We start from the raw sequence: 14,027 nt of genomic DNA on the forward strand, positions 1-14,027 counted from the left end.
AAGCTTTATTCCTTATTATAAAATGAATTCATGTTTGTTGTGAAGAATTTATAAAGTTCAAAGAACTTTAACAAATAATATCAGCTATAAATCTAAGCACGAGAAATGACCAGTTAACATTTTGGTACATTCCTTTCCAATTTTTTGTGTATGCCTGTAAATCTTTACACTATTAGGATTGGGTCATATAGTTTCACATTCTGTTTCCTTAACTTAACAATCTATTGGAGCATTTCCCTACAACATGAAGTAGTCTCCAAAATATGATTTTAAAGGCTGTACAGTATTCAATGATATCAATATACCATAATTTATTTAGCCCAGTCCCTTATTATAGGACATTTATGTTGTTTCCAGTTTTCCCTGTTAGAAATAATATTGCAGTGAATACCCTTGATGAAATCTCTCCCCACATCCCTGAAGTTTTTCCCTATGTGAAATTCTTAAAAGTGAAATTGCATACTGTCACATCATCCTGCAGAAAGAAAGGTATAGTAATTTATTTCCCATAACAATACATTATGAGAATTCCTGTTTTATTGTAAACTGGCCAGTGCCAGGCATTATCATTTTAAAGTAGTTTTTGCCAATTTTATGGGTTGAAAACATACTTTGTTGAGGTCTTAAGGTGTGATCTTTAACCATTAACAACAGTTAAACTTTTCTGTGGGTTCATTGGCCACTTGATCTCTTCTTTTGTGAATTAATTTTTCACATTTCATTCTCTGTTGCTAGAGTTTTTCTTTATGTTTTAGAAGATATATTCTAATGACACTTGTTTTCCACATATATCACAAATATCATTAGTGTTTTTAACTTAAAGAAAATTGTATCACCAAAAATATTTGTCCTTTCCTTTACCATTTTGTTTTTGTGTTTATGTGAAAGGAAAAAATACTGGCATTTAGGCAGGGGGAATGTGAGTAGATTGGGCATAATATGGACACAGGGAAATTGAAATAAAGAGAGTCAACTTTCTCTGCAGTTAAGTGGATCAGTGGTTCTCAAAGTGTGGCCCCACCAGCAGGCAGTGTAAGCATTCCCTGGGAGCTTGTTACAAATGCAAATTTTGGGGCTCCACTCCAGACCTACTGAATTTTGGGGAAACTCTGGGTGTGAAGCACAGCAGTGTGTAACAAGCCTTCCAGATGCTTCTGATACACGAAGCAGGGAGATAGGGAAGTGGGGTTTATGGCTGGCTGCTCAGGTGACAGGAATAAGGAGTCCTAGAAGGGAGACAAGGGGAGATGAGACAAGGTTCCAAGAAGGAACCCAGACCCCCGTATGACATAATGGTTGTCTCGGGACTAGAGGAAGAAAAACTGTTGCATGGAGGGTCTAGGGACTTTATGGAATTAAATATTCAATTTTAAATTGTGTTTCCTTATAACACATCTTTGTCTTACAACACCTTCAGAACAAGTCTGAGGACAACCTTGTGTTGGGGAGGTTTGGGGCATAAAGGTGAAAGAGAATAGGGATGAGCCATGGAAGAGGTCCATCCCAACCCGAGGAAGGCAGGGGGCCAAGGGTTCAGTGAGAGGAGAAATTTTGAGAACAAAGTAACCAGGGATACACAAGGAACCCTCAAAACTACTAAAAAACTAAGAAGGGGAAAGAATCTGGCTTCTCACAGCAGGTGGGATGAGGAGCTTTGTTGCCTTGTGTACTTATAAAAGGAAGAGTTATCACCACAAGGCTGAACGACTCCGAACATTCAGGTTATGCTATAAAGGTCTCTCTTTGTCTCATCATAAAATAAACATTCACCCATATATTTTCCCCTAGGATGCTTTATAGTTTTTGCTTTTTGCATTTAACTGTTTCACGTAGTTAGAATTTATCTTGGTAGGCGGCATAAAAGAACTTTCTCTACCCAGATTATCAACTGGTTGAGCAACATTTGTTAAATAACTTCCTGCCCTCTGATTTATAATCACCTCTTCATCCCTGGCTGAGGTCCATTTCCAGGCTCTCTGTTCTGTCCCATCCATCTGTGTAGCTGTCTCTGAGCTCACACTACATTTTTGTGGTATATATACCACACACACACACACATATACATACATACATAAATATATGGTATTATGTTTACTCCTTTGGAAGAGGGTCACAAATAAAATCTAGGATAACCAGTTAAATTTGAATTTCAGATTTATTTTTATTTGCTAAATCTGACAACTTGACTTCCTCTTCATTGTCCCTTTTTTCCTTCAGTATTTCCTTGACTATTCCCACCTATTTATTATTTTTTTGTATTTTTTAATTAATTAATTTTTTAGTTTACATCCAAGTTAGTTAGCATGTAGTGCAACAGTGATTTCAGGAGTGGATTCCTTAATGCCCCTTGCCCATTTAGCCCATCCCCCCTCCCAAAACCCCTCCAGTAACCCTCTGTTCTCTATATTTAAGAGTCTCTTATGTTTTGTCCCCCTTCCTGTTTTTATATTATTTTTCTTCCCTTCCTTTATGTTCATCTGTTTTGTCTCTTAAATTCCTCATTTCACTTAGCATAATACCCTCTAGTGCCAGCCACGTAGTTACAAATGGCAAGATTTCATTCTTTTTGCTTGCCGAGTAATACTCCATTGTGTATATATACCACATCTTCTTTATCCATTCATCCATCGATGGACATTTGGGCTCTTTCCATACTTTGGCTATTGTCGATAGCACTGCTAGAAACATTGGGGTGCATGTGTTCCTTCAAAACAGCATACCTGTATCCCTTGGATAGGTACCTAGTAGTGCAATTTCTGGGTCATAGGGTAGTTCTATTTTTAGTGTTTTGAGGACCCTCCATACTGTTTTCCAGAGTGGTTGTACCAGTTTGCGTTCCCACTAGCAATGCAAAAGGGATCTTCTTTCTCTGCATCCTCATCAACATCCGTTGTTGCCTGAGTTGTTAATGTCAGCCTTTCTGACACCCACCTATTTATTCTTTCATGAGCTTCTGAATCACATTATCAAGTTCTTATAAAATCATTCTATTGGTTTTAATTAGATTTGCATAACATAAATAAATTTGGAGATAAAGGTTTGATTTTGGTTTTTGTGGTTTTGGGGGAGGTTTGTTTTGTTTTTTTTTTTTTTTTTTTTTTTGGCCAAGTTTAGTTTTTCTGTGCAGAAATATGGTATATCCCTGAACTTAATCGAAGCTTCCTTTATGTCTTTCAGAAAAGTTCTAAGGAATCTTCTGTTTGTTTTGTTATCATTCATATTGCTCTCATAGGTCCTGAACATTTCTTGTGAGGCTCATCCTTAGGTATTTGTATATTTTTGTTTATTTGCTGCTTTTATAAATCTTTTTTTCCAATATGTTTCTAAATTTTTTTCCGGTATAAAACATTTCTACGTTTTGGGGTATTTCTTAGTTTTTTAATGATTAAAAAAATACACATACTCATTGTAGAAAAATAGCAAATAGGACAGAAATGGAAAAAGAAAAAGAAAAGGAACTTCATTCATCGCTAGCTGCTCACTCACCACTATGGTAAATCTTAGTCCTCAATGATAAAAAAATCTGACAAGTCTGTGTATAACAAGCCGTCATTTTCTATGCATCTGATATGTGATGTAAAATATATTTTTTAAAAATGTGTGTGCATGCGCATCTCTATACACATGAGATCTTACTATGCATATAGTTCTTCAAATCTTTTTTTCCCTTTTTTAAAAAATTTAATTCAGTTCCCCGGGGCTATGCCAGGACGCAGGGAGGAACTGGGCCTGGGGAGACCCACTGGGCAGCTGGCTGCTGGGCAGAGTCAGTGCCTGGGGAGACCCAGCAGGAGAGGTGTCAGGGCCCAGCTGCTGGTGTTGCACAGGCTCCAGGGTCCCCAATTTTTTTCATATTAAGGCAACTCAACCAAACTCTTTCATTAGCTCTAGAACTGTATCAGTTGGTTCTCTTGGATTTCTACAAGAGACAAGTATGATATTTCCAAATCATTATAATTTTCTGATCTTTATAATATTATTTCCTCACCTTAAACTATTTTTTTGGCTACACCTTTCTGAATAATCTTACACACTAGCAGTAATAGTAGCAAACACTTTGCACACCACCAGAACAGGGATCATAAATTCAAATGCATGGCTGGGGCGTGGCAAGCAGGCAGTGTAACTGAGTAAAACTAGTCTATGAAAAATAATAAGGAAGGACAAGGAATATGGTGAACTGGTGGGTTCACACTCCATCCAAAGGGAAACCACATGCTCACCTCCTGCTGGTTGGAGGAACATGGCCCCATTATTGCCAAGTCTAGCTTGTGATGCTAAAAATCTATTTTTTTATGTGTAAGCTCAACTTTTAAAAATATTGACAATTAATTCAACTTTTAAAAACTATACAAGCCAAACAAAATATATCTGTGGGTTATACTTGGCCTTCAGGTGACCATTAAGTGACCTCTATGCTATAGTTTTAGCAGTAAGCATGATGCTGGCTCTTTGTAACAAATATTCTTTATAATATCAAAGGAGTTTTTGGAGATGCCATATTAAATGTCTCTGTGAGAGTTCACAAAACAGAAAGTTGAGAGCAATCTACGAAGCCATAGGAACAAAGGGTGTACAAGTCAGAAATGGATAAGGAGGTGGGCTGGGGTACCCACGTGGGCAGAGTGCATATGCTTAGTAAACCCTTCCCAACAAATTGTAACCACTCTCAACAAATTTCTCTTTCACGAAACTCTGGGTTTTTTGGATTTACTTCTGAACATTTTCTTGTAATCACTAGAATTTTTAATATATTCAGAATAAAATAAAAGTTTTTCTGAATCATAAGACCAAACAGACAATGGATATTGAAAGATGGACCAGCCACAGGGAAAATTTTTAAATCTCAGTATGTTCACTGTCTCCAACAAAGCAAAACCAATTTATTGGCACCATATGGACAGTGTGAAGGAAGGCATCTTTGAAGAGTTTCCAATTAAGGAGGTGTGATAAATGAAGAGTAATTGTACAATATACGCATTTTTAAGATTATATCCTCTTTGCATGATGTGTTGGTGTTATTCTTTTTATTTTAGTAACTAAAAATTGTTTATGGAACTATACTCACTTTACTCATGACCTTTCCTTAACTATAAAATATCCCTTATATTTTGGAAGACAATGTTTCAGTAAGCATTTGGTAAAAATTTGTTGAATGAATGACATAATTAATGAACACTGGTGAAGTCTTATTCACCAGAAAAGGCTAAATCTTAAATATTAACTCTAATTTTTATTGTGCATTGTATTGGTTTTAATCCCCAATTCTAACCCTAGTCCCAATCCTAATAGTGATTTTAAAAAAAGATAAACCTTAACCCAAATAATGAGTATAATAATCGTACCTTGATCCTAATCTGAAACCAAGTATTAGCAACCCCTGTAGTTCCAAGAGAAAACAGAAAATAAGGTGAATAGAAAGCAAGGCTCTGGGGCACCTGCGTGGTTCAGTTGGTTAAGCATCTGACTTCAGCTCAAGTCATGATCTCACAGTTCACGAGCTCAAGTCCCACGTTGGGCTCTGTGCTGACGGCTCAGAGCCTGGAGCCTTCTTCAGATTCTGTGTCTCCCTCTCTCTCTGCTCCCTCCCCTGCTCTCTCTCTCTCTCTCTCTCTCTCTCTCTCTCTTTCTCTCTCTCAAAAATAAATAAACATTAAAAAAAAGAAAGAAAGAAAAGCAAGGCTGTGTCAGAAGGAAAAACAGATACCTATAGACCAGAATGGAAACAGCATATAGTGCTTCCCTGATTTGGTGTTCACCATTTTCATCCCCATATTCCTCAACTAAATCCTGAACCCAACCCCAATACCACCCAAGCTACTATGGGGACATATCTCACAGTGCTTCCATCTGCCAATCCAAACTGCCCATTAAGAAACATAAATGAAACAATGAGTGTGAAAATTCCTTACACACCCTTGGCATAGACACTCAATAAATTACATATCCTCAAAACTCTTTAAACAGGCAGATCACAATGCAAGAACTCAACCAGTCCTCCGTGACAGAATTCATTCTTTTGGGTTTTGCCCCCAACCCTAGGACCAACCCTCTGCTCTTCACCTTCTTTCTCACCTTTTACCTTCTAATCCTCATAAGCAACAGCCTCCTCATCACCCTTATTCACCAGGATTCTCGCCTCCACACACCCATGTACTTTTTCATCAGTGTCCTCTCCACGCTGGACGTGTGCTACACAACCACTACCGTGCCCCAGATGCTTGTGCATATTCTCAGTGAGAAGAGGACCATCTCTTTTGCTAGATGTGTGGCCCAGATGTACATCTTCCTCCTCTTTGGGGTCACTGAGTCCTGGCTTTTCTCTATCATGTCTGTGGACAGGTACGTGGCCATCTGCCATCCTCTCCGGTATAAGATCATCATGAGCCATTGGATGTGCCTCCTCATGGTGGGCATCTGTGCAGCCTATGGTGTGGTGGGTGGCCTGTGCTATACCTTCTTTGCTATGAGTCTGCCCTACTGTGGCCCTAATGAAATTGACCACTACTTCTGTGAGGTCCCTGCTGTCCTAAAGCTGGCCTGTGCAGACACATCCCTCAATGACTTGGTGGACTTCATCACGGGCTTCAATGTCATTGTGATCCCACTGTCCCTGGTTGTCATCGTCTATGCCAACATCTTTGCCACCATCATGAAGATCCGCTCAGCCCAGGGACGGGTCAAGGCCTTCTCCACCTGTGCCTCCCACATCACTGTGGTCACCATGTTCGCCATTCCATGCATCATTATGTACATGAGCCCTGGCTCTGACTCCTTGTCAAACAATGGCAAGAAAATGGCCCTTTTTTATAACATTGCCACAGCCTTCCTCAACCCTGTCATCTACAGTCTGAGGAACAAGGACGTGAAAAAGGCTTTCCTCAAATTGATGGGATGGAGCAGGGCCCCACAATGAGGCCTTAAAGCTGAAGACCTGGGGAGCCAAACAAAGCAGGACTCACACCCACAACCCCTCAAAGACTCTTCCATGAGACCTGGGAGGGCTGTACTCCATAAAGCTAACCCTTCACCCTGGCCTAGGGAGAAGGAACTGAGTACTCAGACAACCACAGCATCTGTGGTGACCTGGTTTGGGACAGAGGTGATTGTGAAGGTAGAGCACAGTGGTCAAGAGCCAGGATGACAGACTTGATTTTAGCCATTAGCAGGACATATGAATTTTTGCAAGCCATTTAACTTCTCTAAGGTTTATATCTATCTCTTCCTCACAGGGAGGTTGTAATGATGATGTGAGATTCTATGTGAAAAGTATTTAGTACAAGACTAGCAATAGTCAGCTTTCAACAGATACTAGTTTTAATGTTTAAAATTTATTTCTTAGGGATGAACTGTCAACTTTGAACTAGCCAATGATCTTCTTCTGGGCTGTGGAAGTAACTGGAGCCCTAGAGAGTAAAGGGAAAAAGGCAGGGAGTGGGAGTATTAAAAACTCAAAAACTGAGAAGTGGAGAATCTTAGGGTGAGAGACTTGAGAATGACAAAGTGAGCCCTTATCTCCCATCCACAAATTGTGCACCTTGAACTCATCTTCTACCTTTGTTTTGTAGCCATTCGTTCTTACGCTTTTGTATCTTTACACCTCTTGATTTTCCTTTGCCCCTTGTTCTAAAAAAGTCCATTTTGGAAAACTACAGCCTGTCTTGGGTGATCTCAAGGAAGAGAGACTCTGTCCACTTGAGGATGAGCAAAATTAGGGAGGGAGTGGGTATAACGTTCCCCCCAGATGCAAAAGTTAGGCAGTCCAGGAGAGGTTAAAATCTCCATGGGGAGTTTCTCTTCTGCTCCCTCTTGCTTAGAGAGACCTTCCCTGAAACTCTGCCTATGCCTCATAGAATGTTTACAAACATAAATTGTTTTTTTTCAAATTTCATTAATCTGCAGGGTCATGTTACTGGGCATCACTGTATTCACTGGTTTTGCCTCTGTTTGCTGCCGCAGGAACTCCAGCACCCAAAAAAGCAATACATGTTCCATAGGCTAACAGACAACACCTTCAGGTTGTTCTTTCCTACCCCCTTGCTGATGTACAGTGACTATGAAACTCCTTGCAAAAAAAAATCAGCTGGACTGGCCGGAAAATTCAACATGAATGCCTATGTCCTCCATGGGTTACCAAGGTCCATGCCAAAGGTGTAGGTCTCTATGTCCTCAAAAATATTGCCCTATGTCACCACACAGGAGCCAGAGTGTCACATAAATAATGAATCAAAATTAAAAGGCAGATAACAAAACAGGGCATATCATTGCAACATACTTACAGACATGTTGATAATGACATGAACATAGAAAGAGCTCTTACAAATTGGTAAGAAAAATACAAACACCCCAGGAAACTGGCAACAGATCTGAACAGTTCATAAAAAAAGACATTCAAATACACATCAATAGGCGTGTAGGAAAATCCTTTTGTAGGCACCAAAGGTGCCTTTTGTAGGCACCAAAGAAATGCAAATTTAAGTATCAATGAGATATCACTTTTTCACCTTTGAAATGGCAAAGCGTTTTTAAACAATGGAGTCAGAGGTGGCTCCATTGAAACATGGACTCTCGTACATGGCCAGTGTACCCATCTTTTTGCAAGGTGATTTGGCTTTATGTATCAAGAACCTTATATATGTCCATAACTTCCTACCCAATAGTTCTATTTTCAGGACATTTTAGGAAATAGACATCAAAAGGGCAGGAAAAGTAACATAACCATTTTCATTGTGTTACTTACATAGGAAAAAATTGGAACCAACAGAAAACATCTGTCATCGTGAGTGATTTAAATATATTATGGTATAATGGTGTACTCCATAGTCATTGAAAATGTATTTTATAAGAATATTTAATGATGACTGCTCACAAGATGCTAAGTGAATAAAAGCAAGAAACAGCTGGTGAACAGCATGTTATGATCACACCATTAATAGTCGTAAATACCCTTTCACCCTTGAAGTCAGACATTAAAGCTTAGAATAGGAGAGAGTGCCACTGAGTCATACTTTTCTACACACTTGTGCACGCCCACACACACACACACAGCCACACTCCCCACCTTTTCAAATTAATGAATTAATAAACTGATTAAGGCAGCTTACCTTATCTGTGTTTTCACATTTGTTCTCATACTCCTCTCTCACCCCAATTTAATTTCACCCCCAATCACAGTATGTCCAGACATCTGGCAAGTAGAGGCTTTCAATGGCCCAATCCACTCTATGAGCCTCTTCTCTTAAATTCACACAGCAGGGATGAAATCATGGACTCCCAGGAAATTCCAGCGAACGCAGACACACAATTTGCCTTGATAGAGTCTCTGACATTGTTACAGACACTTTATTTTTTTTTTCCAAATAGAGCAAACCTCTTCCAATTCTGGAACAAGCTTCCCCACTGAGCCATCCCAGCTAGTTCCACTGAGAAAATCTCAAACTTCTCTAACCAGAGTTCTGACCATGTCTGTCCCCTGTAGCATGTAAACTAACCCCTCTTCCAAAGAGCTTCTGGTGATTTACTATTTCCATTTCCTCCTCCTACTTCAATCAATGTTGGCAATTTAAATTTTTCTTGAAAATTGTCCATTTTATCTTGGTGTTCAAGTTTACCGGCATCAAACTTTTTTTTTAAGTTTGTTGTATGTGTAGCTCTGTATCCCCCTTTTTAAATTCTTAATATGAATCTTAATATGTACAAATTCTTAATATGTATCCCTTTATTCTTTGATCAATCTTGCCAGAGGAGCATCTATTTTGTATTTTCAAAGAAACAGATTTTGGCTTTGTTAATTAACCTTCTACAAATTGATTTCTGCTTTTGTTTTTATTATCTCCCTCCTGCTCCCTTTATATTTACTCTAGTAAACAGAATGGGAATGACTAGCTCAGTATTTTCAGTCTTTCTTGTTTTGTAATAAATACCTATAGAGCTATAAATGTCCATCTAAACACTGCCTTCACTGCTTCCTACAAAGTTTTGTATGTGATGGTTCTTTCAGTCCTAATCTTGATCTTTTCTGCTACAGTGCACATTATCATGAGTGGGATACCTCAAATCAATCAACAAATAGGGGATTAATGTCATTATAGTGAAAAATCCCATTGGTTCATACCCACTTTTTTTTTCCAAACACATTCATATTTTGCACAACCAAGTGCTAGCGATCAGTCCAGATCCTGATTGTATGGCAGCCAGAACTTTCTCAAAGTCCATGCTGTGGCCAGAGCATTGCAGAAAAAAAAATCTTTATTTCTATGCAGCCAGCCATGTTCATACTCTATGTTTTAACAGCTCAGTATGAACATGTGGTCAAACAGAATGTGAGTCAAGTACTCGTGTTCAGAAGCAGGCTGCCAAATGAGGTAGTAGAAGTGGTCGCTTACTCTGAGCCTGGTCAGAAAGACCACAGAGATGAGGCTTGCAGAGCCCAGGAGGCCAACCCGGGTAACCTCTGACATCGCTTCCTGTTCTGAGATTCGTGAGTACTAGAGATTTGCAGAGCAGGGGTGCCAGGCACATTACTCCTTCCTGCATTACTTTCCTCTTACAAGGCGTCCTGATGAAATGTTCTGTCCCAGCCTGTTCCCAGAGTGGTACCTATCAGACTTGGGTTGCAGTGACAGATTCCTTGGTGTCTCTACTGGGGCTCATTTGGCTCTCCTGGCTGCTACAGCTGATGGGATGGTGACCAGAGAAGCACAAAGGTCTTTTTCTGATAGACACAAAGGATGCTGTGTCCATGCCAAAGTGCCACTAGTACTAAGTGGTGTTTCATAGCCAGTCTTTTTGTGGCCTGCAGGATCCAACCCCAACCAGCTCCTTTATCTAACGGTCAAAGTCATTTTGCAGGATCAGAGGCATTACTGTTTTGATTAAATGTTAAATGTAAAGCTATGAAACTTATTTTAAAAAATAGGAGAAAATCTTTATGACCTAGATTTAGGCAACAATGTCTTAGATGTTTATACCAAAATGTAATCCATAAATTCAAAAACTGATAAACTGGACTTCACTAAAATGGAAAACTTTTGCTCTGCAAAAGATCCTGTTAAAAGATGAAAAGACAGGCCATATACTGGGAGAAAATATTCTCAAGTCCCATATCTGGCAAAGAACTTGTATCTAGAATATATATAATACTCTCTAAGCTCGACTGTAAGAAAATAAAGAATCCTGTTGGAAAATGGACAAGATTTTGAACAAACACTTCAACAGAGGTTATACAGATGGCAAATAAATGCAATTAAGCACATGAAAAGATTTTCAATATCATGAACTGTTAGTCAAATACAGATGACAGCCATGAGGAGGTATCACTCTACTCTTAACACTGTTTAGCCTGTTATACTGGCTTACATGAAAAATACTGACAACACTCAAGGCTGGGAAGTATGCAGAGCAACAGGATCATAGCTAGTGGGAATGCAAAATTGTATAGCCTCTCTGTAGAACAGTTTGGTGTATGCTTTTGTAAAACAGCTGCATTGAGATATAACTTATATACCATAAAACTCACCCACTGGCCCTGTGCAAATTCAATGGTTTTTATTATTTTCACAGAATCATATAACTAACACCACAACCTAATTCTGGAACATTTCATCACCCCAAAAGGAAATTCCATACCGATTAGCAATCACTCCTTCTCCCCCACTCTTATCCCCAGGTCTACCCAACTACTACTAATTTACTTTCTGCCTATAGATTTACCTATTCTAGACATTTTCTATAAATGAAACCCTATAAAATGCAGACTTTTCTGACTGGCTTTTTTTCACTGATTTCAAGGGTCATCATTTAGCATGTATTATTACTTCATTCCTTTTTATTGCAAAGTAGCATTTCATTGTATGGATATACCATATTTTTTTATCCATTTAATTGATGGACATTTGAATTGATTCCACTTTTTGGCTATTATGAATAATGATGCTAGGAATATTGATATACAAGCTTTTGTGTAAACATATGTCTTCATTTCTCTTATATATCTAGGAGTGAAATTGATGGCTCATATGATAACTCTATGTTTAACATTTTGAGGAACTACTATTTCCCAAAGCAGCAGTACCATTTTATGTTCTTACCACCGATGTGTAAGAGTTCCAATTTCTCCACATCCTCACCAATATTTGTTAATGTAGTATTTTAAGCTATAGCCATCCTAATAGGTAAAGTGGTATCTCATTGTGGTTTGGGCTAGAATATTACTATAAGCATACACATGTCATACAACCCCAGCAAACACATTCCTGAGAATTTGTTCTAGAAAAAAAGTAACTTGTTTTTTTATCTTTACACAAATATTCATAGCATATTTATTCATAAAAATGAACTTTTATTCATAAAAGAACTAAAAACAATCTGAATGTACTTCAACAGGTGAATGGATAAACTTTGGTACCTTCATACAAGAGAATACTATTCAGCAATACAAAGGAACAAACCATTGATATGTACAACAATCTAGATGGATCTCAAAGACATCAGGCTGGGTTTTTTGGGGTTTTTTTTATTAGTCTCAAAAAGTTGCATACTGTATGATTCCATTTATGTAACATTTTCTTTTTTTTAAACAATTTTTTTTTAATTTTTTTTTCAACGTTTATTTATTCTTTTTGGGACAGAGAGAGACAGAGCATGAACGGGGGAGGGGCAGAGAGAGAGGGAGACACAGAATCGGAAACAGGCTCCAGGCTCTGAGCCATCAGCCCAGAGCCCGACGCGGGGCTCGAACTCACGGACCGCGAGATCGTGACCTGGCTGAAGTCAGACGCTTAACCGACTGCGCCACCCAGGCGCCCCAACATTTTCTTTTTTAATGTTTGTTTATTTTAGAGAGAGAGCACAGGTCAGGGAGGAGGGGCAGAGGGGGTGAGAGAGAGAGAAAGAGAGAGAGAGAGAGAGAGAGAGAGAGAGAGAGAGAGAGAGAGAAAGAGAGAGAGACCCTTAAGTAGGCTCCATGCTCAGCGCAGAGCCCTGTACAGGGCTTGATCCTTCAACCATGAGATCATGACCCGAGTCAGCTAAAATCAAGAGTCGGATGTTTAACCAACTGAGTTACCAACTCACCCCTGTTTGTGTAACATTTTCGGTTAAAGTGACAAAATAGATCATAGACAATCAGTGCCAGCCCTCTTTGTGGTAATGGAACAATGTTGTATCCTTATTGTGGTTACATGAAGCTATGAATGTAAAAATTTTTCTTAAAACCATATATCCCCCCAAATGGGTACATGTAATACATGGTGAAATTGTAATAACATCTGTAGTTTCATTAGTAGTGGTATACTGATGTCAGTTTACTGGATATGATAATGCAGGGAAGCTGGATAAAGGATACACAAGAGCTCAATTCACTATTTTTGCAACTTCTTGTGAATCGTAAATTATTTCAAAATACAATTTTTTTTTTTCATAGATCTCATGCCCTGGTAGAAGCTGAAAATCTTACTGCGGGTCACCCACCACATGACTAGGCAAATAAAATAGCCTATCATAAACTGTGTTATCATATCCACTGAACCATCAAGTCAGACACACACAGAAATAGCTTTCAAGAGAAGTTTTGCTTCCTGTCCCTACAACTTTGAGTTTGTGCTCAAAGGAGGAATTCATTCATTAGGGACAAGATCTATGGTTCTATTAGATGCTGAGATTGCCTGCTGGCCACTCTTGTAAACCAAATGGAGGAGAGGGGCACTATATTGCCTGGTTCCTGTTACCAGGGGAAATTGGTTTGCAAGGAGGGCAAGGGAATATATATCTTGTACTCCCTTGACCAGTAGAAATTGTCACTGACAAGTGTGGTGCCCAATCAAGAAACTTGGAATGAGTAAATAGAGATCTAATGCACAGTATAGTGAATATGGACAACAGTGTTGCATTATAATAACTAAACGTACTAAGAGTCTAGATCTTAGTTATGCTAATCACAAAAAAGAAATGATAATTATGTGGTGTGATAATGGTGCAAACTATCATTACAATGGTAATCATATTACCATATATAAATATCTCAAATC

The 14,027-nt window shown here is 38.8% G+C and overlaps 1 protein-coding gene and 1 long non-coding RNA gene across 2 annotated transcripts in view; both read left to right on the plus strand.

Annotated features, from left to right (window-relative positions):
• Positions 1 to 14,027, plus strand: part of LOC123597730 — a 59,301-nt gene that overhangs the window by 14,172 nt on the left and 31,102 nt on the right. The window lies entirely within an intron of this gene.
• Positions 5,700 to 7,179, plus strand: LOC123597728 (olfactory receptor 2G3-like). The gene has a single exon (XM_045476948.1). The coding sequence runs from the start codon at positions 5,978 to 5,980 to the stop codon at positions 6,914 to 6,916; it is 939 nt and encodes a 312-aa protein (XP_045332904.1). The 5' UTR covers positions 5,700 to 5,977; the 3' UTR covers positions 6,917 to 7,179.

The sequence above is a fragment of the Leopardus geoffroyi genome, chromosome C1 (assembly GCF_018350155.1).
Source record: "Leopardus geoffroyi isolate Oge1 chromosome C1, O.geoffroyi_Oge1_pat1.0, whole genome shotgun sequence".
NCBI classification, from domain to species: domain Eukaryota; kingdom Metazoa; phylum Chordata; class Mammalia; order Carnivora; family Felidae; genus Leopardus; species Leopardus geoffroyi.

What these genes read in the sequence shown, in the direction of transcription:
- LOC123597728 (XM_045476948.1), top strand. Translation starts at nt 5,978, where the DNA reads ATGCAAGAACTCAACCAGTCCTCCGTGACAGAATTCATTCTTTTGGGT.